At 49.6% G+C, this 26485-nt stretch overlaps 1 protein-coding gene across 1 annotated transcript in view; it reads left to right on the top strand.

The window, feature by feature from the left end:
- LOC147120121 (dynein regulatory complex subunit 11-like) overlaps nt 1–26485 on the top strand; it is a 368896-nt gene that overhangs the window by 20423 nt on the left and 321988 nt on the right. The window contains exons 2-4 of the mRNA XM_085985675.1: nt 10956–11283; nt 16879–16995; nt 20448–20639. Of these exons, the coding sequence (XP_085841801.1) occupies nt 10956–11283; nt 16879–16995; nt 20448–20639 (637 nt within the window). The remainder of the gene's footprint in view (nt 1–10955; nt 11284–16878; nt 16996–20447; nt 20640–26485) is intronic.

The raw sequence follows: 26485 nt of genomic DNA, 5'->3' as shown, positions 1-26485 counted from the left end.
TCCCGCTGGGGGCATCCAAAGGCCATCACCACAGACAATGGCCCGCAAATAGTCTCTTCGGAACTCTCCTCTTACCTTGAGAGCAAGGGCATCCGTCACGTACGCACCACCCCGAGTCAAATGGGGGGGTGGAGCGTTTTAACCAGACACTGAAAAATGGCCTCAGAGCACACCTATCCCAGGGGTGTGCGTTTGACAAGGCCCTCCTCCACACACTGCTGCACTACAGAGCCTCCCAACATTCCACTACAGGGGTCTCGCCCGCATCCCTCATGCTAGGCCGTGAGCTCATGCTGCCCCTTGGCAGGCTCCGCCCCTCGCTAGCTCAGAGCCCTGCTCCACGGGCTCAAGCCACAGTCGCTGGACAGCAGGAGAAGATGAAACTCCGCTTCGACCAGTCGAAGAGGGCCAAGACGCCCAACATCTCAGTCTCCGATTGGGTCAGAGTCCGCAGGCCTCACCGCAACAATAAGATGGCCTCATTCTGGTCCTCCCCTCTCCAAATCAGCCGCCAACTTGGACCAGCCACTTTCTGCCTCACTGACGGCTCTCGGTGGCATGCCAGCCGCCTTCGGAAGGTGCCAGCACCCCCTGATGCGGGATTATATGGACCTAATCCCCAAGCCTTACCCCCAGAGTGGCGGGATGCACATGTGGCTCAGCCAGCCAACCCTCAAGCAGATATTGTGCCTCAGCCTGCTCCTCTCCAGTCCCCACTTCGGCCTGCTCTTCACCAGTCCGCACCTCGGCCTGTTCGTACACGTTCTCGCCCTGGCCACCTACAGGACTTTGTCACTACATTTCATGTTTGAAATTCTGTGAGGGGGCAGGAAATGTTATGTCTGACATTGGTGATAGGTACTCGATTGCCTGGGCCTGAGCACATGGAGTTTGATAGTACTGTTATCGTTGTATTGTATCTGACATTGGATATAGGTATGCGATTGCTTTTGCCTGGGAGAGGGTGTTTGGATCAGCCATTAAAAGCAACATGAACTGAGCTCTGCATACGGCCTCTGGGTTATCTTTGCAAACACAACAATACCCAGAATGAATTAAAAAAAACAATACTGGCAACAGTGCCAATTGTAACCTGAATAGTTTCTATAGCAACAGAATACATGGGTTATTATACTTGCTGATGGCAACAAAGAACAAATCTCCTCACCTCTAAAACCCCTATGGAGGAGAATGTAGCAGAAGCCTATTTGGAATAATAGATGGTGGAAGGATATGTGTGACTAACAAATAATAATAATAATTCAACTTTATTGTCATTGTACAATGCACAAGTACATGAACAACGAAATGTGAACTTGCAAGCTCCCATGAGTCCAGTACAAATAACATTAACATTAAATGTAAATAGCACCGTCCTGTGAGAAGCAAAGCCGCTGCGTCTGTGCACGCCGCCATTCCATTTCCACCATTCCTCCTGTCCGCCAATCTTCAGCCCAACGCCCGGGCCTGCTCACCAGCCGCCCCTCCCGAGGCTCCTTCCGTGACCTTCTCACCAACCGCCCCTCCTCGGGGCTCCTTCCGCGACCTTCTGCACCTGGTCTTCCCTGATGGTCACTTCTCCAGGTACTAACCAGGCCTGGCTCTGCTTAGCTTCCAAGTCTTGCCAGTGACCCTGTCCCTAGTCCCAGTAAGAGGAAGAGGAAGAGGAAGAGATTGATTTTTTGAAGTTTTGATCTTCCAATATTCCCTCGATTCTAGAACGGCCCCAGCAGATTGGAAGGTCGCAAATGTAACACCGCTATTCAAGAAAGGAGGGAGAGAGAAAACAGGGAATTACAGGCCAGTTAGCCTGACATCAGTCGTTGGGAAAATGCTGGAATCCATTCTTAAGGAAGTGGTATCAGGGCACTTAGAAAATCATAACATATTTAGGCAGAGTCAACATGGTTTTATGAAAGGGAAATCATGTTTGACAAATTTATTAGAGTTTTTTGAGGATGTAACTAGCAGGGTAGATAAAGGGGAACCAGTGGATGTAATATATTTGGATTTTTAAAAGGCATTCTATAAAGTGCCACATAAAAGGTTATTACACAAGATTAGGGCTCATGGGGTTGGGGATAATATGGATAGAGGATTGGTTAACGGACAGAAAACAGAGTAGGGATAAACGGATCTTTTTCAGGTTGGCAGGCTGTAACTAGTGGGGTGCCACAAGGATCAGTGTTGGGGCTTCAGCTAGTTACAGTCTATATTAATGACTTAGATGAAGGGACCGAGTTTGCTGATGATACAAAGCTATGTGGGACAGTAAGCTGTGAGGAGAACACAGAGTTTGCAAAGGGATATAGATAGATTAAGTGAGTGGGCAGTAAGGTGGCAGATGGAATAAAATGTAGAGAAATATGAAGTTATTCACTTTGGTAGGAAGAATAGAAAAACACAATATTTTTTAAATGGTGAGAAACTTTCAAATGTTGGTATTCAGAGAGATTCGGGTGTCCTCGTGCAAGAAATACGTCTTCCCTGGAGGGGAGCAGGGGGGGAAGGGTCTGATGAGGGTGAAGCTCCAGGACCCAGCAGGCTGCAGCAACGCGATGGGGGTAGGGAAGCCGGGGGCCATCTCCCCGGAGGGAGAGCAGGCCAGCGAGTCCTGCTGCACTGGTCGCAGAGGAGGAGCGGCTCATCGCGGAAATGAACACCCAGGTGGTGAACATGCACACTCAGCTCATGATGCAATGGGAAGGGTGCCCAAAAGCATTGATGGACTGGCAAGGAGTGTGGAGCACTCCGCTGCAGCACAGGCGGACGCAATGCAACTGCTTAGTGCTGCACTTCAGTCACTGGCTGCTGTGATCCAACCTCAGACTGCTCTCATGCAGCCTCAGATTGAGGCAACGCAAGCACTGACTGCTGCCATCGTTGCTGGTTCGGCCACATTGCCCCGGGGCTCTCACGGCACCGCAGCAGGCCAGCATTCTGTGCTCGAGCAGATTGCTCCGGATGCTGAGGTGCTGCCCCTTGGGAGTGCCTGTGTGTGGGTCAAGCAGGGAGGTGCTGTCCTCTCTCAGGATGACAGCACATTCCTGCTCCCACCACTGACACTTCCCCATTGCACTTGCTACTGCCTGCAACACAGCTAGCCCAGACTGCTGCCGCCCATGCAGAGTTGATGCAGTCTGCAGTTAGGGCCTCCAGGCCCAGAGCTGGTCGAGGGCGTCCTTCAAGGGCATCTGTAGTCTCAGGTCCTGACATTCAGGAGCTTTCCACCAGCTTTGCTGCAGCCACTGGGGCCCCATTACGGAGGAGCAGTAGGGTGGGGAGAGGGGAAGTGTGCAAGGGATGGCCATCACCCTCAAAGGGCAAAAATTAAGAGGTCTCAAGAAATGGTGGGAATGTTTTTATTAAAGGCTGAGGTTTGTCTAATAACTTTTGTTTAGTGTTTTGGCCATTTTCTCCAGCTTGTGAGAACCAGTTATGTTAATTAATGATTTGTTGTGTTTGTTTCTATTAGTTTGTCCTGAATAAATGACAGAGTTTGTAAAATAAAAAAAGTTGTTGTATTCAAAATGTACATGTTTGGCCTTTGGAATCATTGCTGCCTTGGCCGGCTATAGGGGTTGCGGGTTGCTTTCCATGATGTTGTTCTCCATGCCAGAAGCCATCTTCTGAGTAGGGGCCTAAACTCAGCTTGTTATCAGCTGTTGACGGACGATCCTTGCAGTTTCAACATTGTGGGCCTCACTTGGTGCTGCTGCTGATCATCCTCCTCCTCTTCTTCCGGTGGTGCACCAATGCGTGGTGGCATTGGCTGAGTCCTGAGGATTGCAATGTTATGAAGAATGCAGCACACAACTATGAAGAGGGAGACTCGCTCAGGAGAGTACTGCAGGGCTCCTCCTGAGAGGTCCAGACAGCAGAACTGTTGCTTGAGCTCGCCGATCGTCTGCTCAATTATGTTCCTGGTGGCGAGATGGCTCTCATTGTACCGCAGCTCGGCAGGGGTGTTGTGGTTACGGAGTGGAGTCATCAGCCAGGTGCAGAGTGGATAACCCTTGTCCCCGAGGAGCCAACCACTTGGCTGATGCGGTGCCTGGAAAATGACTGGCACACCAGTCTGGCGCAGGATGGAATCATCATGGCTGCTGCCAGGATAGCGGGCATTGATGGTGAGTATCAGCTGTCTGGTCACAGACCAACTGGACATTTAAGGAGTGGAACCCCTTGCGGTTTCGGAAAACCTCTGCATTCTCATGCTGTGCCTGCAATGCCACATGCGTGCAGTCAATGGCGCCTGCACCATGGGGAAGCCCGCTATCCTCGCAAAGCCAAATGTGCGTTCATGCTGTTTGGCCCGGGTCATCGGGAAAGAGATGTACTGGTGTCTCCTTTTATAGAGGGCATTTGTCACCTCCCAGATACAGCAATGGACCGCAAACTGGGAGATATTGGTGATGTCCCCAGTAGCTGCTTGAAAGGAGCCGATATCATAAAAATTCAGAGCCACTATGACCTTCACTGCCGCCGACAGAGACGTCCTGGTCCTCAGTTGAGGCTGCAGATCTGGCTGCAGCAGGTAGCAGAGCTCAGCGACCAGCTCCTTGCTGAAGCGCAGCCTGCGCAAACACTGCTCCTCAGATAAATGAATGTAGGAGAATTGTTCCTGGTGTACCCTGGGAGGGTAAGGTCTCCTGTGCAGAGGCCCGTTGGCCCTCCTCTCTCTGGCCATGATTGCCACTCTCTCTCTGCGTCTCTGATGTCTCTGATTCTGCAGGCACAGGACGACGCCCCAAATCAGTGCAGCCCCCAAAGTCTCTTGACAATTGAAGCAATGAAGGTCAAACACAAAAGAACCTGCAAAGTGCTGCTCAGTAGCCAAAACTACTTCACACAGTGTTGAATCTCTCCAGAAGTCTCTCTCTCTCTCTCTCTCTCTCTCTCAGAATCTCTCTCTCTCAGAATGAGTGGTGCAAAAATGCCTCCCACGAAAAAAGGCAGGAAGAGGGTGCCTTTAAATAGCGCTCCCCCAGTCCCTTCCTGACTGAAAAATGTTCCACTCTCCCTGTCGTTGCTAGCGGCAGGCGGAATGGAAGGGGCGCCACTTAATATCCGGTCCAGGGTGCCACCGGGGCATTGCACGCGCGACTGATGTCACGATCGGCAGGTGCAGGAGATCGTGGCGGTAGAGTGTAGCGCCGCCACAAAAACTCTGGTCAATTTCGTGAGCGGGTACTAGTTGCTTTGCGCCCCTTTGGCTCCCTCTTAGGGCGCAAACGGGAGGCGCCAATCAACCGGATTTTTCCCCCTAAATCTTCACAAATGCATGTTGCTGTACGTAGGATCCAAAAGTTTCTCTCTCCATGATGTGGAACAGTGATATTGGCATGCTAGGGAATGTGGTAGCCAGCCAGTACAGAACATTGGACTCTTGCTGGTGCATGAGTGATTTGCTCAACAAACAATGCAATATCACATCACTTTTTTTTGCTTTATTCAGCAGCCTACAGGTTGCAAATACTGTACTTATTTAATTGGTTGCATTGAAAGGATTATTACTAGTCCTAGCCCTTTTCGGGCTACCCCGGATCAGGCGTATTCCCCAGAAGTTCACTTTCAACTAAAGTTAGAGGTAGCCGAATCCTAAAGATGCTTAATTGGGTCTAAAGGTCCAGACTATCTCCCCCTAAAGGATAGGAACGGCCTGAAGATGTTACCATCCTCCAGATAGCACTTTTAACAAGTTTAGCTAGACTATAACCTTCCGGATATTATGAGGGTCCGGAAAACTCCCCCAGAATTCTGCAACTCCTCACCAAAGAGAGTACAGAGATTGAGGGCTTGATTTTAACTCGGCTGTCAGGCGGGCTTTGAGGCGTGTGGGGGGTTAAAATTGCAAAACCTGAGGGTCAGGACCCCCCCTGCCTGGTTCCCGACACCTAGCCATTTTAATCCAGGCGTGTCTGATGGTCCCGAATCAGTCCCGCCTGCAACAGGCGGGACTGGTCTTTAGGGCCCTTAAACAGCACTCATTGGCCTTTGTAATCCCATTTTAACAGGCCCTTGCCTGTTTAACCCTTTTCCCATGTAAAACACGCCTGGTGGGGATCACGCCTGTGAAACCTGGCGTGAACACTATTGGCTTGCTGACTATCAGCTGCAGGTCAACCATTAAAGAGGAGATTTGATCAGCCATGATTTGCAGGTGGCAGGACTTTGTTGTTTCAGGCCTGGGGCAACTTTTACCAGGCTTAACCACACCTGTGGAAGGTTGGAGCCTCATACACTTCTCCAGTGTGACCTCCTGCGAAACCCCTCTCGCCAGCCTCAATCAGTGCTTCCTCAACTGAGGCATCTACCAGAAGTATGGGAGGCCTTTTTTTCCTTCCCTTCTTGGCATTAGAGGACCTCCAGCCCCATTCGCGAAATGACACACACCACAACTGCAGAAGTTGCCATCAGAATTTTTATGCAAAACAAACAACTGATGGCATTTTTACAGAATACACAACATTTCACCCAAGTGACAACCCTTGTGACTATTTGTGCTTTATTTTCCTCTTACGCGTGCTCCTACGTAGTGGTTCCCCTGTGGCTTCAGCAGATGTGGAGGCCCCTTGCTCACTTTTCTGCTGCTCCTGTCTCGACACCTTTGGCGGGTGTCCTCTGGGGTGGCGAGCCTGTGAGGTCTCGTCAGCAGTCTGCTGCTCCTGCGGTTGTGCAGGAGTTGAGACGTCTATCTCAGTTGGTTATGGACTCCAGCGGGGCTCTGACCGAGGGCTCTGCAGTGGCATGGAAGTGTGAGCGCTTGGAGAGGAGCCCCCACTTCCTTGAGGTCTGCCACCAACCTCCCTCTCATGGGTCAGGTCCCCCTCAGTGACTGCAAGTGGCTTGAGAGCACCTTGCTGCACATCAGGGGGGCCATGGGGACCCGTATCTGCAATGGCAGTCCTACTCTGAAGGACTTCCATGAAGGTCTGGTTTCTCTGTTCAATAGATGCCCATCGCTCCTCAAGAGATGTCATTCTATTCTGAACACTCACCATGTTTTCCATACCCTGGCGACTAACCTCCTCCATGGCTGTAGCCCTCCTCTCCTCTACCGTAGCCAGCCTTACCACGGAGGCAGCAATCATTTCCATGTAGGTAGCCATCCTTTCCGTGTTGATGCATTCATGCGCCAATGACTCCACAAAGGCTCTGCTCATGCTCGCTATGGACTCCTCCATTCGCTCCACACTCGCAACGACCCTGGAGACAAAACCTGCCAGAGACTCCTGCATCTGTGCATGGAGTTCCATCACCTCTGATCTTATGGATGGACCCAGAGGCAGAGGGTTGACATGCAGCTGAGCCGAGCTGGCAGAGTCCTGCGCCCCTCCGACGAGGACTCTCCACTGCTGTCCCTGTCTCCACAATCTGCTGATGCTCACTTGTGAGCTGTGATACACCAGATGACAACTCTACTCTATGTCCCGAAGGTCCCACCGAGGTGTGAGTGTCTGCGCTGGTGCTGGGTGCGCTTATTTCTGCTGACGCTGCGCCCTCAGAGGTTGCAGATTCCTCTGAGGAGTCTGGCTGCTCAGGCTCTTCCTCCTGCACAGTGGGAACGGGGGCTCTCGATGGTCATGTGGGGGAGTCAAGGAAAAAGTTAGCGATGTGATGCCAAGGTTACATGCACATTGCATTTTGCAGATGATCGTAAGTCCATATGATGTAGCTTCAGAATCATTATCAGCGACTCATGCAATGCCAATGAGAGAGATGGAAAACTCTGTCACCAGCTTGTGGGGATGCACCTGTCTGTCCTTCCCCAACTCCCGCATCTAGGTCAGCCCCGACAATCTCCAGGATGCCTTCCTCCCAGGGGGTGAGCTGGGCTAATGAGGGCGGCCCTCCTCCTGTCCTGTGTCGCGCTCTCCTGTTGTGAGCTCTCTCTTCCTGCAATGACGGAGACAAGTGGAGGTTGAGTGAGAATGAAGGAGTGAGTGCAGAGATTGCATAGCATAGATACTTAGAAGGAGACAAAGATGGAGTGAGGTTGCAAGACCAAGGGCCCTCCCGGTGTGTTGTCAGTTGTGTACAAAGCATCAGTGAGAAGGAGTGTGAGGCCTGCATGCTGGAATAGTTCTGTGAATGTGAGCATAGAGAGAGAGGGAATGGGTAAGGGTGCATGGATGTGAGTGTCAAGTGGGATGCGGAGGAAGAGATTGCTAAAGCTGAGTGCTGGTGAGGAAAGGCAATGGGGATCAGATTGAGGGTGATGGAAACTTCATACAGTACTTACTTTTCCAGTGCAATGAAGGTCATGGAATCTTTTTCTGCACTGCATCCAGGTGCGCCTTGTGAGCCCCAAGGAGTTGACTTCCCCTGCCACCTGTAGCCACACAGCCTTGATCTGACTGGGAGGCCTCTTCCTCCCTGAAGAAGGGAACAGGACCTCCCTGTGGGCCCTAGCACCATCCAGCAATGCCTGGAGTGAAGCCTCATCAAATTTGGGGGCAGCTCTTGCCCTCCCGCTGGCCGTTGCTCCTGCAGGCTCCTGTGCCATCTCAATGGTGAAGTTTGGAAGTCTGCAGAAGAAGCAAGGCTTGCTGTGGACTTTAAAAGCAGCAGCAATGATGACGTCATATTCCGCGACTTTCTGACTGGAAATACTCAATTGCCAAGGGTTCCCACACGTTAGAAATCAATTGACCAATTGAGTGAAAATTGCATTAATCTCACAGACCCATTTAGATTCGTGTGGGAAACACCAAATTCGGGGAACCCGACAATTCCCTGCACCTGAGTTAAAATCGAGCCCTGAGTTCGTGAGCTTAATACAGAAGTACTATGTGAGACAATTCTAAAAAAATATTGATTTATTAAAGAACCGACATGTAACTTACAGCTGGTGATTCAATCGCAACATTAACAGTTCCAAATACAGAAAACTTACAATTCTATTATCAGAGATCCTTATTCTCAAATCTTAACTTCGTTACATTTTTACATTTCTTAGTCTTATTCCAGGATATCCACCAAAATCAAATACAAGTACCTTGATCCCCGAGATACAAAGAGTTGAAGACTTGCAGAGCTTGCCTCTGAAGCCTGAGAATCACTTTGCCCACTTCACAGCGATTCTATATTCCCATTTGAAAGTCCAATTTTTATACCCTTTCTCAGTGGTATATCCTTTGAAGTTTTCTGCTGATGTAAGCTAATTATCTCGAGTCATTTTTCTGTTAACCCCTGCTATTCTTAGTCAGTTCAGCTGTAGCAAGCAGACTTGTGTCTCTACCTTTTAGATGTTCAAAACTTATCATAAAAACAATGTGATGCAGATTCATCTATTTAATGTCATTCTTATCAAATCTCCTGTTTGTATCTTTTGCATTTAGAACACCTTACTTAGGATGATCTATGCAATTCTTAATCACTTCAGCTGGTTGTACCACAGACTCGTGTCTCCTGTGTTCTAAGTTTAACATAAAAACGATTTGATGGCAGGTGTTCCTTTTACTTGATGTCATTTTTACAAAGGCACATGTTTCTTTAATGTTCTGTGTTTCTTTCCAAGGTGTTGGTTTATAACACTTAAACTGGGTATGGCTATTGTGTTCTTTCCAAGGCTTCAGACTTTCTGGAACCTTTAACTTTCTACTTCAATAAGGCTATTGTCTCAGTGCCAACTTATCTTATCTCAAAAGCCTGTATGCTGTTTACAGCTTTTGATTGTTAAGGCTTCCAGATTTTCAAACCTAGTTTGTCATATTTAATAAAGTCAGAATATTTCATAGAATGGTGTATTTTTCTAAATATGGCATATTCCTTCACAGCATATACAGCCTCCACCTCTCCTAGGAAATGCAGAATTTAATTTTGAACAATATTGTTACAAAATATGAGAGCTATCTGCAAAACTGCCCTATAATCAATTGTAAAAATACTGTAACATTCGTAGAACTTTACAACTGGCTTCAACAGCCCTGGGCTAGGAGGAGAGCTATGCACTTGTGACAGTTTCTGAGCTAATAGCTTTCAAGCAAACTTAATGGTTTAGCAAGGGAAGGGTAGGCATTGGCAGAGAAAACTAAAGAAATGAGAAGCACAAAACAGCCAAAGAAAAGGCAGGCAGACAGGAACAAGAGAAATAAAGGTCAGGGCATAAAAACAAAGCAAGCTTTGAATGCGATATGTAACTTTTTCCTGTACGTTGTACCTTCTTCCTGTATTTTCTTGGTGATTTCCTGGTTGCAGGATGGACCTTAGGGTGGACTTTTCTTATGGCTGGTTAATGGATGTAAATGCAGGCATGACTGAATCGAAAAATGAGCAAATAGCAGTTACCCTATTTTTCCATCCATTTAGTGAATTATCCAATTTTCTGGTCAGGTGTCAGACGTGCCTAACAGTTTGCAGTCAATGATTATGAAATCAGGCCCTGATGACATAATTTAGATAACCACACAATTTCCTGCTGTTTATAGTGCTCAGTCGCCTACTCTTTAAGGATTCCTTACATGAAATCGGCATACTGGCATATGTTCAGCCACAATGTGATAAAACATGAATTTGCATCCATGGTGATGAGTTTCTAATGTAGATCATGTCATCAGGAGAAAAGAATGAATGGAAGCTACAAACAGGGAGGACAGTTGTTGAGTGAGTAGTCCAGGTTACTCTTCTTCTCCTCCTGTAGTTTGGCTGTCGAACAGGATATGCAGAGGCTTGGAAATAGGTCTCCTGTCTGCCTGTTCAACTAGAGAATGGTTAAAGGTCCAGGGTCATCTAAAGAGGAAAGAATAAATAAACCAGGAAAAACTCATCATGAGACATCAGTAAAATTATTCCCAAATTGTTGTAAAAACATAATTTATAAATTGAAATGGATAAGGAATAAATGTTTCTTAAAGTTTAACATAATATATCTGACACATTTACTATAAATGACTCCTTAACCTTTTGTGTTTGCTATTCATATCATTATCCAACACTTTCTTGCATTGCAGAACTTACAATAAGATGTGGGTTGAGACCCATGAGGTCCTCCATTACCTTCTGAAGCAGGAGATCCCTGCCCAGGCTGCCAAACCACAGACAGACCGCGTGATGATCTTCCAGATGCTGACAACATTCTACATTAAGTATGTGCAGATTTTCCGCAGTATGGAAACTCTCTATGACCAGATTGTGCATCCTCAGAAGCGAAGGGTTATCCACCATGTGCTGGATGGAATTATGGGTAGAATCCTAGAGCTGAAGAATGAAATGGTGAAGCTGGAGTTCTCGGAGTTTCACTATTACGATGATGTCCTGCAGGACCTCAAGCTAACCCCGGTAAGTATGGTTCCATTGTGGGGGACTACGGTCTCCCGCGTAAAGAAATAGGCAACACAGCGAGCTACAAGAAATAGGTCTTTACTCCAACTCTCACAATACAGTACTGAATTCGTGAAGCCCGCGAACCTATGATGACTCACGGATTGGTCACCTGCTGGAACCTGATAGAAGGAAAACCAATCAGCAGCAGGCAAGTCTGAACGTGCCTTATTCCTCTCAGCTTGCAACTGTCTTGCGGGGGGAGGGGAATACAGCAGTTAAAAGGGGATTATACAGGTTTATCTACATACACACACTGTTTCCCCAATGTGGCAACGCCACATACGCCCCCCCAGAATCCTCGTTAACTGTAAAAGTCAGTCTCTGCGGAGGTTTGACCAAGCGGCCGTAGCGGCTGTAGTAGCCATCTGGCATGTGAGGAGGGCTGTCTGGGAGGTCGGCCGGTTGATTCGTCGGCTGGTCTGCCGGTGGGCTGGCTGGACGGGATGCCGGCGAAGGTGGGGCGGCGGCCGGAAAGTAAGGTTCTGGTGTGTCTTGGTCCTCTTGTGGGGGGGCCGCCGCCAACGCGGGAGGTCTGCCCCGCCGTGGGGGGAGAGCCGGCCGAAACGGGAAGCTGAGGTCCAGGTGCGCCGGTTTGAGGTGGTCTACTGAAATAAGGTCCGGCTTCCCGCCGACATCGATAAGAAAAGCTTTGTCCCCCGTCTCCAATACTGGGAAGGGGCCGGTGTATGGTGCCTGCAGCGGGCCTCTGTGCGCATCCCGGCGCACGAAGACGAACTCCGCATGTCGTATGTCTCGAGGCACGTAGGATGGCTGCGGGCCGTGTTGCGAAGTGGGCACTGGACGGAATTGCTGGGCCGTGTCCTGGTGCAGGGAAAGCTGTCTGGCGGCCGACCACGGCTCCGTTGTCAGGGGGAGGAAGTCGCCTGGTACTCTGAGCGGTTGGCCGTAGACCATCTCGGCCGCAGAGGCGCGGAGGTCCTCTTTGGGCGCGGTACACAATCCCAGGAGAACCCAGGGCAGTTTGTCGATCCAGCTGGTATCGACCAGGCTGGTGCGGAGAGAGGCTTTCAAAGAACGATGAAAGCGCTCGCAGAGCCCGTTGGCCTGCGGGTGGTAGGCTGTTGTCCTGTGCAACTTGGTGCCGAGGCCGGCGATGATGGCATTCCACAAGTGGGAGGTGAACTGGGGGCCTCTGTCCGAGGATATGTCGGTCGGCACGCCGAACCGGGCCACCCATGTCGAGACGAATGCTCGCGCGACGTCGGTCGTGGTGGTGGAGGCGAGGGGAACCACCTCGGGCCATCTGGTGGTGCGGTCGACGATCGTGAGCAGGTGTGTAAAACCGTGCGACGGCGGCAAGGGGCCTACCAGATCGATGTGGACGTGGTCGAAACGCCTCTCGGGCACTGGGAAACAATCCAATGGCGCCTTGGTGTGCTGCTGGACCTTAGCGCGCTGACACGGCACGCATGTGTTGGTCCAGTCTCTCACACCCTTGTGGAGTCCAGGCCAGACGAACTTGGCGGTCATAAGTTTCTGAGACGCACGCATCCCTGGATGTGAGAGGCCGTGGATGATGTCGAAAACTCGCTTGCGCCAGGCGGATGGAACGACCGGCCTAGGCGAAGGGACTGAGACGTCGCACAGGAGGGTTTGCCGGCTGCGTGGAAGTGGATGTCGGCCAGGGTGAGACTGGTAGTTGACGTCCTGAGGGCCTGGATCTCCGCGTCGGCAGCCTGGTCTCTCGCCATGCTGGCGTAGTCGACGCTCAGGTGCACTGCGTGGAGCGAGGGTCTTGAGAGGCAGTCGGCCACCAAATTATCCTTGCCGGCGACGTGGCGGATGTCCGTGGTGAACTCCGAGATGAAGTTGAGTTGGCGCTGTTGGCGCGCGGACCAGGGTTCGGTTACTTTGGCCATGGCGAAAGTGAGCGGCTTGTGGTCCACGAATGCGGTGAACGGCCGGCCTTCCAGAAGGAAACGGAAGTGCCGGATTGCCAGGAACAGGGCCAGGAGCTCCCTGTCGAATGTGCTGTAAGCCTGCTCGTTCTTGCGCAGCTGTCGGCTGAAAAATGCCAGTGGCTGCCACACGCCTTCGACCCACTGTTGCTGGACGGTGCCGATGGCGTAATCCGAGGCGTCCATGGTGAGGGCAGTCTTGGCGCCCGGGATGGGGTGGGCCAGTAGTGTGGCGTTGGCCAAGGCGCTTTTGGTCTGGTGGAAGGCTGTCGCCATCTCGCTGGACCAGGTGAGTTGCTCTTTGCCCGTTTTGCCCCTGGTGGCTTCGTAGAGGGGGCGCATGAGTGCAGCGGCCTTGGGCACGAACCGATGATAGAAATTGACCATCCCCAAAAGTTCCTGCAGCGCCTTAACCGAGGTGGGCTGGGGAACGTCCGCCACCGCCTGCACCTTGGAAGGTAGGGGAATGGCTCCCCTTGGCGAGATTCTGTGGCCGAGAAATCAATTTGGGCTGCTCCGAACTAGCATTTGGCTGGGTTGACGATTAGCCCGTGTTGGCTGAGGCGCTGGAAAAGGGAGCGCAAATGCGCGATGTGCTCGGCATTGCTGGTACTGGCCACGAGGATGTCGTCCAGATAGACGAACGGGAAGCTCAGGTCCCGTAGGATGGAGTCCATGAGCCGTTGGAAGGCCTGTGCGGCGTTCTTAAGCCCGAAGGGCATGCGCAGGAACTCAAACAGTCCGAAGGGGGTGATGACCGCCGTCTTCTGGACGTCTGCGTGGTGGACGGGGACCTGATGGTAGCCGCGAATCAGGTCGACCTTGGAAAAGACAGACTTTCCTGCTAGGTGTGCCGAGAAGTCTTGGATGTGCAGAATGGGGTACCTATCGGGCATGGTGGCGTCGTTGAGCCGTCTGTAGTCGCCGCAGGGGCGCCAGCCACCGCCCGGCTTGGGCACAATATGGAGGGGGGACGACCAAGGGCTGTTCGAGCGGCGGATGATGCCCAGTTTTTCCATCGTGGTGAATTCTTCCTTGGCCACCGCCATCTTGGCTGGGTCCAGGCGTCTGGCTCGAGCGAACACTGGTGGTCCCGTAGTGGCGATGTGGTGCTCGACCCCATGCTTGGCTGCCGCGGCTGAGAAGGTCGGTTGTGTGAGCCTCGGGAAATCTGCGAGTAGGCGGGCGTAGTCGTCGTGCGCCGGGGCGGAGCAGGACCCGACGAGGGCCGGGCTGTTGCTCTGCTGGCAGACCAGTGAAGCGAAAGTTGCTGCGTCGATCAGGCGCCTGTCGCGGACGTCGACCAGGAGTCCGTGGGCGCAAAGAAAATCGGCGCCCAGCAAAGGATGTGCCACCGAGGCCGTCACGAAATCCCACGTAAATCGCTGGCCGTTGAAACAAACCTCGGCCCGTCGCTTTCCGAAAGTAGCGATGGCTGCGCCATTTGCTACCACGAGGGGTGGGCCGCTGCGGCCTGCCTGGATTTCGAGCTGGGAGGCAGAAATTATGCTGCATTGGGCTCCGGTGTCGCAAAGGAATCTGCGCCCTGAAAGAGAGTCGGTTATGTACAGCAGTTTACCTGCGGTGCCAATGGCCATTGTGGCGGCGGGGGTGCGGTCAAGCGGGCCTAGGCGGCGGCGCGAGGCTGATGCGTTGGGCCGGGCGGCCATCTTGGTTTGATCGAAAGCAGGGTGCTCTGCAGCGTTGGGCCTTGTGGCCAAAACGCGCGTGGTAGTAGCATAGTTCTGCGGCCTGGCGTGGCGGCGCGCGCTCGGTGGTGTCGGGGAGCCTCGCGGCTGCACAGCCGAGTTGGGCGACGGCGAAAACTTTGTCCGCGGCGGCTGCCAGTTGTACGCAGTCTGTGATCGGGGACCCCGCGAGGGCAGTCTGTACCTGCTGAGGAAGCAGGCTGAGGAAAAGGGCCCGAAACAAAATGCACTGCGGTTCAGAGCTCAGGAGCGCAAGCATCCGGCTCATCAACTGGGTCGGGGTAGAATCGCCGCGGCCTGGTAGTGAGAGAAGCCTGCGGGCCCTCTCCTCCTTGGACAGGCCGTAAGCCTGCAGCAAGCGGCCCTTAATGGTTGAGTACTTGCCGGTCTGTGGTGGGTTCCCCAGCAGGTCGAGAACTTCGGCGGCGGTAGAGCTTGCTAGTGCTGAGACTACGTGGAGGTACCTTTCTTCATCGTCTTGAACCCTGCGAAGGGTGAATTGGGCCTCCGAGTGCGCGAACCAAGCTGGTGCTTGGTGTCCCCAGAAGGTGGGGAGCTTCAAGGACGCGGTGCCGGCCGACATCAAGCTGCTGCTGGTTGCCATCGGGTCGTTGCTGGCCTCTGTAGGGCTGCGTGAGTCGGGGGCTTCGGCCGCCGACATTCGGGATCACCAATGTGGGGGACTACAGTCTCCCGCGTAAAGAAATAGGCAACACAGCGAGCTACAAGAAATAGGTCTTTACTCCAACTCTCACAATACAGTACTGAATTCGTGAAGCCCGCGAACCTATGATGACTCACGGATTGGTCACCTGCTGGAACCTGATTGGTTTTCCTTCTATCAGCAGCAGGCAAGTCTGAACGTGCCTTATTCCTCTCAGCTTGCAACTGTCTTGCGGGGGGAGGGGAATACAGCAGTTAAAAGGGGATTATACAGGTTTATCTACATACACACACAGTGTTTCCCCACACCATCATGGATTTAAAGGCAAGTGAAAGAAAACGATAGGGGAAAAAATGAAGCAGGTCTGACGTTGGTTTAAGAGACAGGGAATTGACTAAAAGGTTAGGTCCCTTTGATTACTGCAAAAGCCTTCTGTGTCACTTATTATAAGCTGCTACCAAATCAAAGCCTAGATTGTATTGCCTTTGAGGTTCAAAGCAGATCTTAAAAATATATTTCAACACAAATTATGCTCATTCATATCATTGTCTTTTTTAATGGTGCTGTTTATCATATTTTGCTTTCACAAATGTAACCCAGACATTGATGGTGCATTGTGTTGGATTATTCCTGAACTTGGTACTTTTTATTTTTGATCCTGAAATTGCACAATACATCCTGTCACAGACATGTGCACAGCCAATCAAAGGAACATGTTAAATTGTTCTCCCTTACGCCAACATTTCCTACCAGGTACGGTTATTTAATATTTACTACAGCAACCACCTGGAGGCCAATACTGGTTTTAATTTTTTTTTAAACTGGAACTGACTGACCCACTGCACGTTGTGCGCACCAGTCAGCCAGCTCCACACAGGGACCACCAGCTGTGAGCTGACTGTCACCGTACAGTGACTGCTGTACCAGTAAAACCTCAGAATAAAAGATTATATATTAGCTCAATATTCAAAAGAATACAATAAACTGTATTACCAATTTTATTCATTTGAATGGGTTTGCAATTGATTCCAGTTAGAATTGCTTTCAAGACATAGCACTGAGTGAAGTGATATAATTTAAAATCATTTTGACAGTTGTATTGAATGATGTCATGTATTTATTATTTATGATTTCCGGTCAGCGCTTTAGCCTCTCATTACTCTCAAGAGCTATAAAAGATACCCTGATAAATGAATAATGCATCTTGTTTGCTGCTTAATGCAAGGATCTTTGACCTTTCTCAACTTAAATTTCACAGGAAGACCTAGAGATCCCTATTCCCAGATACTTCGTGAAGGATAAACTGAAAGTTTTGAAAGACAGAGAAAACATTCTGGCTCAGATATTATCCCAAAACTGGGTTCAAGTGGAAAAAGTTAGTAGTACATATGAAATATTAACCTGTGTATAGTATTACCTTTATTTTTGAAGGTGTGTTTGTCTTTAATTTCTTATTTGTTTACCTCTTGAGGATGTGGTTTAAACCTGCTTTTTAAAGAAAGTTATAATCATGTTTCCTCAACCTTCCAGGCTTCTTTTGTCCTGTCTCAAGGTAACATGTAGTAACTGACAGAAGAGTAACTCCCTGCAATACAGTGTGCACTTTCTGGAAAATGGGATCAGACTACAGGTAGAATGTAGGTGGGAGTGCAGCCATGGCTGTTTTGACCTGTCACATTGAAAATAGTATCCTTGCTGGGTAATAGGAGGGTTTTGTAGTTCAATGAACACACATGCCTAAATATATTCTTTAGCAAATTGTTACGGGCAGAATCATAATACTCATAATTATAACACTACAAAACTGCTTAATGAATTAAGGCTTCCAGTGTCTGGTGCACAAATTCAGAGAAATTCATTAATATGTAACAACTCATCTATGTAACACTACCTCCAAATTTCAGAGTCTTGTGTTGGTTGTTTCAATTTTATTTGGCAATTTATTTATGTGTATGTATACAATTCTGTGTGTATAATGTAGAGATTAAATGAAAATTCTGCAATGCAGGAAAACCAAAGCAAAAGTAGAAAATGCTGAAATGCAAGCAGGTCCATTAGTGTCGGAAAAGAGAAAAGATTTTGGGTAGAGTCTTTGTCAGAACTGCAATTTATACTTATACAGGATTATATTTTGAGTGTAAGGGGTAATTTTGCGATGCTGTGCCCCATTAGGAAGCCTCATTAGATGGGCGTGTGGGCAATGGATTGGACTATGACAAAACAGTGCCAATTCTGCAACCCATATTTCAGTCCAGCAAACCTCTCGGCCAGGAGCAACGTGGAGGCAAAATTACCCTTATAGTTTGCAAATTGTCTTGATCTATCTGGATTTAATACAAATGTTAGCCCAACCTGGATCAACATCAAATATAAAAAAAAATCTGAAAAACTTTGTACCACAGTCAGTTCCTTCAGCAATTCCATCTAAATAAAAAACATATGTTTTACATAGATGTGATTATACTTCTAACATGTGAACTAGTTTCTTGGCAGTGCATTGGGTCGCTTAATTTTGTTGAAGATTAAACTTTGGTAATGGGAAACTGTTTATGCTTGGTGAGGATTTTGGTCTTAAGTTGTTATTGTTGGATCAGGATTTCTGTCTAAAGGAAGTGAATAAGAAGTAGTTTGGTACCCTGATGTTTTATATGGTGTATGTTTATCCAGAGTCAACTGTGTGCCTCATTTAATCAGAGGGTTATCTACATTTAGTAACCACATTAGTTATATGCTCTCTTATACAAGTGAATTCCTTATATAATGATTTGAATGGATTGGGTACAACAAACAGGTAATTGTGACTCCAAGTACACTGCTTGTGTTTGGGTGTTTGTCAGTCGATATCTCCTTGTGAGACTGGCATGTAATTCCACAGGAAGGCTTGCAAACTTCCTAGTGATCAAATGTGACAAATCTTCCTAAACACTGACTTTGATGGATTCCACTCAGTCCACTCAAGCAAGCCACCGTTGTTGACTGCTCAGCTTCACTTTTCAGGTGACATGGCTCATTTCATTATATGTTTGCCAGACGTTATACATGTTACACCCTGGATCCAACAAATTAGTCCGTTCTAGGGTTAAGGAGTTTCATCTTCTGTTTCATGGCTGCATGGTTTTCGTTCCTTACATATATTTTAGTTTGCCAGTCTTATTGAGATAACCAAACACATGAAACCAAGGTCCCGTCTGCCTGTTCTAGTGGTTCATGTGGACACTAAATATCCTTTGACATTATTCAAACAAGAGCTGGGAGTTTTTCTGGTGTCCTGGGCAACATTCTTCCTTCAGCTAATAGTACGAAAAAGAAAAAACAGCTTGTCCCTCATCTCATTACTGCTTGGAATTGTTGGTACAGAGTGGCTGCTGTGTCTGCCTACATACTAATAGTTACTGCATTTCAAAAGTAATCCATTATGTAAACCACTTTAAGACATTTCAACATGATAAATTTCTATATTATTGCATTATTAATATTTATTGTTATTAGAGCTATGGAATGCTGTCTTAGGTATGGTACTTCCTAACCAAAGTCATAATTGTCACTGGAGAGATTTGTGTTTTTTTAAATCCCATGTGGAGGGCCAACCCAATTATATGTGTACGTAGGATAATGGGAATTTGTGGAAAGTACAGGAAACTCTTTTTTTTATCCGGCACCGACTACCGGCGTGGTGCCGGTTTATCAAAAAGTCCGGATTACAGAGAGTTATAGTTAAAAGGTACGAGAGCTCCATACACAGCAACAAATCCAAGCTTCCCTGTTGCTTAGCAACAGCTGCAAGAAGCCCGACCACAGACCAAGCGTCCCTGTTGCTTAGCAACAAGTGCAGGAACTCCCGATTACACAGCCAAGAATCAAGAAACGGCCACTAATATGAAGAAAAACTTAACTGAACCTACTCCTGAATTTTGCCAGTTAACCGAGATTTCTGGTTGTTTGGGTGCCGGTAAATCGAGAGTTTCCTGTAAATTCCTTTTTTCCAACTTGTATCCACTATAAATTGGAATCTTGGGTGATGAAAGGTCATCGACCTGAAAAGTTAACCTTACCTTCCTCTCTCCACAAATACTGCCTGACCTGCTGAGTGTTTCCAGCATTTTCTGTTTTTATTTCAGTCAGGCTAACCAGGAATGGAGCCCCAGAGCAGAAAGTCTGCCAAGGCCACAGACGAAAAGGAGATGGGATGCAAATATTCCTTGTCTTTTGAACGAGCACCATTGGTTTTGGTCCTCGTACAGGACCTACTCAGAGGATTTTCATATCATTCCTAACTTGCTGTGAAGCCTTTATTCTTCTATTTTATGTTGCATCGCAAATTTCTCCATTTCCTTTCTGAATGCTTCATGAGTCCTTGAGCAGTATGCCTTGAAGACATTCAATTCTATAAATTGACAATTTAGTGTTAAGTGGTTTCTTGTTAAGATATGTTAACTCATGGTTTGCTTAGCTTATTATCTTAGAATCGGTAGCACAGAAAAAGGCTAAGTCATTTCCCAACCTACCTGTTTGATGGTTAAGTATTCTGCGTTTGGTGTCAGAAGTCACCCAAAAAAGAAAGTAACCTCTCTATATTCAGCTGGTGTAACAGTGATCATTACCTAGTGAGATCTGTAATCAGATTTATACTGGGAGAAAGAGGGTATCCGGTGACCTTAAATCAATAGTTAATCTGTTGATAATCTGTTTATTTTTGAACTCCTGACAACAACATTTTTGATTTCTTTTTAATATCTAGAATAAAACCAGCAAGCAATGCAATAATTTATTGTTTTATGAAGTTGAGTTATTTTTTTCTCATTATAAAATATTCTTTTCATATTTTAGGAAAAAAGTATAAAAATATTGACACTAGAAGAAGCCATCCGAATCATTCAAATTTCCGAGCGTGCTCGACAGGGACGGTTACGAGCCAAGTTTATGCTGGAAATCCGAATGGAAGAAGAAAAGGAGAGATTAGCTAAACATCGGGTAGCAAGCACACTGGCTCCTGAAATGGCAGCTACCTGCATCCAAAAGGTTTTTAATTTCATACAGTTTTCACTTAATATAAGAACATAACTGGAAAAGTCAAGGATGAGAAAAAGTGATTTGTCCCATCGAAGTTCACTCCACTAGTACCCTAACTCCCCCATCATAGCGTCCAACTGTCTTTTGAACAACTCCACTGTTTTACCTTGGTCAGTGTTCCTGGCAGGTTACCTCAAAAATGTATTACTCTTCGAATAAAGAAGTTCTTCCTGATATCCCTTTTAATTTTGCTTTTCATTAATTTTCATTTATGTCCTCTGGTCACGAATTCACCAATCTTTCCTTCAAGCTGATCCTTTTTATACTTGGAACCAGTCTTGTTCCTTTTTTTTGTACTCTTTCTAATGTGATTATATATAACATTTTATGGCATGGTGACCAAATTTGAACACCATATTCTAAATTTAAAATTTGTCTTACTGATGCATTTTAAAGCCTTAATCTAAATATTTTGGTCCTGACATTAACTTTGAGGCGCACTGGGAGTGGGGTGGGGGGGGGAGGGTCCTGATATGTGGGTAACTCAAGTAATTTCAGCACGTCTGTGGCATTTTAACACAGGCAGTCATTGTGATTTTATTTCCGGGTTTGGCGTCAATTGTGGGGCAGTGGGCATGGTGCGGACCCACATGATGTGATCTCAACTTGAGTATTTAAAGAGCAAATCCAAAGATGGAATTTGGAGGAGTTAGGAGGTTTGGCACAGAAACAGCAATTGCAGAAGATGGATTCCGGATGCTCAGAGGCTCCATTTTTAATGATGCCTCCCTTGATGTACTGCTGAGGGCAGTGAGGAGTCAACGAGAGATAATCTTCCCCAGCAACGGGAGGAAGAAACCTGCTGCTGCTACAGAGAAGCCGTGGCTGGATGTGGCCCAGGAGATCAGCAGCAAAAGCATTGTGCCACGCTCCTGGCTTCAGTGCAGAAGCACTTTAATGACCTAACCAGATCATGAAAAGTGAGTGCAGTTGCACATTCACCTACATCGTGTTGTGTGCATCTCCCCCCACCGCTCACTCTGCCTTGTCAAGCCTACTCCATTACATCACTCCCTCATACCTACTTACCTGGCAAGCACAACCATCCGTCTCTTTCTATGTATTTCTTCACATCCCCATCTATCCATCCACCACTGCCACTGCCACTCACCCTGATCCTTCTACAATTTGATGCCTCTCCCTGATGGTCACCTTCAACAAATGCACTGTATCCATTGGGTGAACACATGCTATTACAGTCACTTATAAGTCTGTTCTTTCCCCTGCTGCAGGAGAAGAGAGTGCATAATTAAAGGGAGAGGAAGAGAACCCTAGGTGGTCCTTCACAGATCCTACAGCTGACAACAGCAGAGGAGGAGGCGCTGGAGATCAGTGGCGTCTCGGCATCCCTGGCCATCGGAGATGGGGGACCTCTCAGCTATCTAATGACAGAATTAAATATCATTGTGTAGGAATGTCTAGTTCCTATCCAAAGACTGAGGTCCACTCAGGCGCTCAAACAAAACGAAGTTTAATGGAAACTAACAGGTTTAAACAAGCAACTGCAGGAGAACATCGAGTGTAAGTCTGTTCAGTTTGGAGGCTCCACGAGGACTGCTCCGACGGTCCCGTGGTTGACGTCATGACGTCATCACGTTCTTCCCGCCAGTGGGGGATCACGTGATGTACGGCGTGACGTCATCGCGTTTACCCGCGCTGTTAAAGTAATCACACTCTGTACAAGTAAACAGTATAAATAAAGATACAGACTCAGGCTGTAGCTAACATGTTGTTAAAGGGAATTATATACAAATGATCTGAGTCCTTTAGTGGCTCCGCCACATGCGCCCCCCCAGAATTGTCTTTAACAGCAAAAGTGAGACGGCAAGGAGGCGTGACAAGCCTGTCCGAGCGACTTCTGTAACCCTGAAGTGGAAGCTGATGGACGGTGGTCGAGCTGGCGGGCGGTTGTGGTGGATCTGGCACGGCGACTGTGGGCGGTCGGCCCCGTTTTGGCGGTTGAGCGATTTCGACTGGGCGGTCCAGGTCTAAGTGTGCCGGCTTCAACCGGTCAACCGAAATGTGGTCCGGTTTACCTCCGATATCGACCGAAAAGGTTTTGTCTCCCGGCTGTATGACGCGGAAGGGACCAGTGTAAGGAGGCTTGAGCGGATCCCGGTGAGCGTCGTGGCGGATAAACATGTACTCGGCGCTTTTCAGCTCAGTTGGGACGTGGGAGCTCTGTAAGCCATGATGCGACGTAGGCACTGGAGCGAAACATCTGGCCGCTTCCTGGTGGCTGACGAGTTGCTGGGATGCGGACCATGGCTCTGTTGGAGACGGGAGGAAATCCCCTGGTACTCGTAGTGGCTGGCCATATACGAGTTCTGCCGAGGACAATTGCAAATCTTCTTTGGGCGCCGTACGAAGACCCAAAAGGACCCAGGGAAGTCTGTCCACCCATCCCGCGTCTTGAAGACTAGCCCGCAGAGCGGCTTTGAGCGACCTGTGGAATCGCTCGCACAGGCCGTTCACCTGTGGATGATAGGCGGTGGTGCGATGTAGTTTGGTGCCGAGCCCCTGAGCCACAGCATTCCGGAGCTCAGAGGAAAACTGCGGTCCACGATCGGAAGAGATGTCCGGTACCCCGAAACGAGCAACCCAAGAGGAGATGAAAGCTCTGGCCACGTCTGCCGAAGTGGTGGAAACCAAAGGAACTGCCTCTGGCCATCTAGTGGTGCGGTCTACCATTGTGAGGATGTGTGTAAAACCTTGAGAAGGTGGAAGCGGCCCCACGAGGTCCACATTCACGTGGTCGAATCGATGCTCCGGAACAGCGAAAGTGGCCAATGGGGCTTTTACATGACGTTGTACCTTGGCCTTTTGGCAGACCATGCAGGTGTTGGCCCAGTCGCGGACATCCATGTGCATACCCCTCCAGACGAATTTTGATGACATCAGCCTTTGCGAGGCCTTCATGCCAGGGTGTGACAACCCGTGTATGGCGTCGAACACTTTTCGGCGCCAGGCGACTGGTACGATAGGGCGGGGAGCTCCCATGGAGACGTCGCAAAGTAGCGTGGTGCCTGCGGCATGGAATTTGACGTCGGCCGCTTGGAAGCTAGAGGGGCTGGTCCGGTATGCTTGGACCTCTGGGTCCGAAGCTTGATCCGCAGCCATGAGGGCATAGTCGATTCCGAGTTGGACTGCGTGCACAGTCGCGCGGGAGAGGCAATCCGCCACCAGGTTGTCGTTGCCGGACAAATGCTGAAGGTCCGTGGTGAATTCTGAAATGAACGTCAGGTGACATTGTTGCTGAGCTGACCACGGCTCGGCGGTCTTGGCCATAGCGTACGTTAGTGGCTTGTGGTCCACAAAAGCTGTGAACGGACGACCCTCTAGTAAGATCCGGAAATGGCAGATGGCTAGAAAAAGGGCCAGCAACTCCCAGTCGAAAGTGCTGTACTTTCTTTCGTTTCGCTGTAGTTGACGGCTGAAAAACGCCAGCGGTTGCCACGTCCCATTCACCCACTCTTCCTGCACTGCGCCGATTGCATAGTCCGACGTGTCGGTGGTAAGGGTAATGGTGGCACCTGGAAGCGGGTGCGCCAGCATGGTTGCGTTGGCCAAGGCGCCTTTGGTGTCGACGAACGCCCGGTCCAATTCAGCCATCCAGCTGATCGGATCCTTATCGGACTTGGCCTTGAGGGCCTCGTACAAGGGCTGCATAAGCAGAGCCGCCTTAGGGACGAACCGGTGATAAAAATTGACCACCCCGAGGAACTCTTGTAGGGCCTTGATGGCCTGCGGGCGCGGGAAAGATGTAACCGCCTCGACCTTCGTCTGTAAGGGAATTGCGCTGTCTGATGTGATGCGGTGGCCCAAGAAATCAATCTGCTGCAGGCCGAACTGGCACTTGGCCGGGTTGATAATCAAACCGTGTTGACTGAGGCGTGTGAAGAGGGTGCACAAATGGCAGATGTGCTCCTCTTTGCTAGGGCTGCTGATGAGGATGTCGTCGAGGTAGACGAAGAGGAATTTGAGGTCCCGAAGCACCGAGTCCATCAAGCGCTGGAAAGCCTGTGCAGCATTCTTCAAGCCAAACGGCATCCGCAAAAATTCAAACAGGCCGAATGGGGTGATGACTGCGGTTTTTGGGACGTCTTGCTGGTGCACGGGGACCTGGTGGTAACCACGGACGAGGTCGACTTTTGAAAAAAAGTTATTTCCCGCCAAATGGGCGGAGAAATCTTGAATAAGCGGGATCGGGTAGCGATCAGGAGTCGTGGCGTCATTCAGGCGTCGGTAGTCGCCGCATGGCCGCCATCCGCCACTGGGTTTCGGAACAATGTGGAGAGGCGAAGACCAGGGACTATTCGACCGGCGAATAATCCCCAGCCGCTCCATCGTGTCGAACTCCGCTTTCGCAGCCGCGAGCTTGCCAGGTTCGAGTCGGCGGGCCTGTGCGTCAACCGGGGGGCCGGTGGTGGTGATGTGATGTTCAACACCATGTTTAGTGGCCGAGGAGGAGAAAGTGGGCCTGGTCAGATCTGGGAACTCTCCGAGGAGCCGAGTGAAGTCGTCTGGAGGTGGGAACGCAGAGAAGACAGTGCGCGGCACGTCGTTACCGTGGTGGCATGGGATGGAATGGAACGTGGCCGCATTGATCAACCGGCGGTGCCTGACATCGACCAGGAGGCCGTTGGCGCACAAAAAATCCGCCCCGAGGATGGCCTGCTTGAATTTGGCCGTGATGAATTCCCAGTGGAAGCGCTGGCCGCTGAATCACACCTGGACCCGCCACCTTCCGAAGGTCCGAACGGCCACGCCATTAACTGCTGCGAGGGCGGGGCCGTGGCCCCCAGCTAGTATATCGAGATTTGACGCAGGTAGGATGCTACACTGCGCTCCGGTGTCGCAAAGGAAACGTCGATCAGATAGGGAGTCGGTGACGAATAGAAGCTTCCCTGAATTTCCGATGGCCATTGCAGCTGCGGGGCGCTCATTAGACCCGGTCCTCTTTCGCCAGGGTGGCTGTAGATGTTTTTTTTTTTGAGCGATAAACTGCAGGGAGGGCGGCAGCATCTTGCTTTCGCGCCAAAACGGGCATGGTAGAAGCACAATCCCGCTGATTGAGGAGCTGGAGCAGCACCTGTGGGGGATGGGCGCCTCGTGGCAGCGCAGTGCTGCTGTGTCACCCCGAAAATCTTGTCCGCTTCGGCAGCAAGCTCCACGCAGTCTGTGACTTTGGACCTGGCTAGGGCAGCCTGAACCTGCTCCGGGAGTAAGTTGAGGAATAGCTCCCTGAAGAGGAAGCATTCTGGCTCGGAACCGAGGAGCGTGAGCATCTGGCTCATGAGCTCGGACGGCTTTGTGTCCCCGAGGCTGGGCATAGCGAGCAGCCGGCGGGTGCGCTCCAACTTTGTGAGCCCGAATACCTCCAGCAACCGCGACTTTAACGTGTCATACTTGCGATCAGTAGGCGGACTACCGAGTAGGCTGACAATCCGCGAGGCTGTGGCGCTGTCGAGGGCGGAGACCACGTAATAATAACGGGTCTGATCCGCAACGATGTCCCTGATGGCGAACTGGGCTTCAGCCTGGATGAACCACGCGGCTGGTTGTTGCTCCCAGAACTGCGGTAGCTTCAAGGTAACGGCGTTCGTTCCCATGTTGAATATGTTCTGCGAAAACCGTTTGCAAAAGTCGGGGTCACCAATGTAGGAATGTCTAGTTCCTATCCAAAGACTGAGGTCCACTCAGGCGCTCAAACAAAATGAAATTTAATGGAAACTAACAGGTTTAAACAAGTAACTGCAAGCGAACATCGAGTGTAAGCGTTCAGTTCGGAGGCT

Source organism: Somniosus microcephalus, chromosome 4, assembly GCF_052327205.1.
Source record: "Somniosus microcephalus isolate GS21.2 chromosome 4, FLI_Smic_1.0, whole genome shotgun sequence".
Lineage (NCBI taxonomy): Eukaryota > Metazoa > Chordata > Chondrichthyes > Squaliformes > Somniosidae > Somniosus > Somniosus microcephalus.
This window is presented reverse-complemented; position numbering and strand designations above follow the sequence as displayed.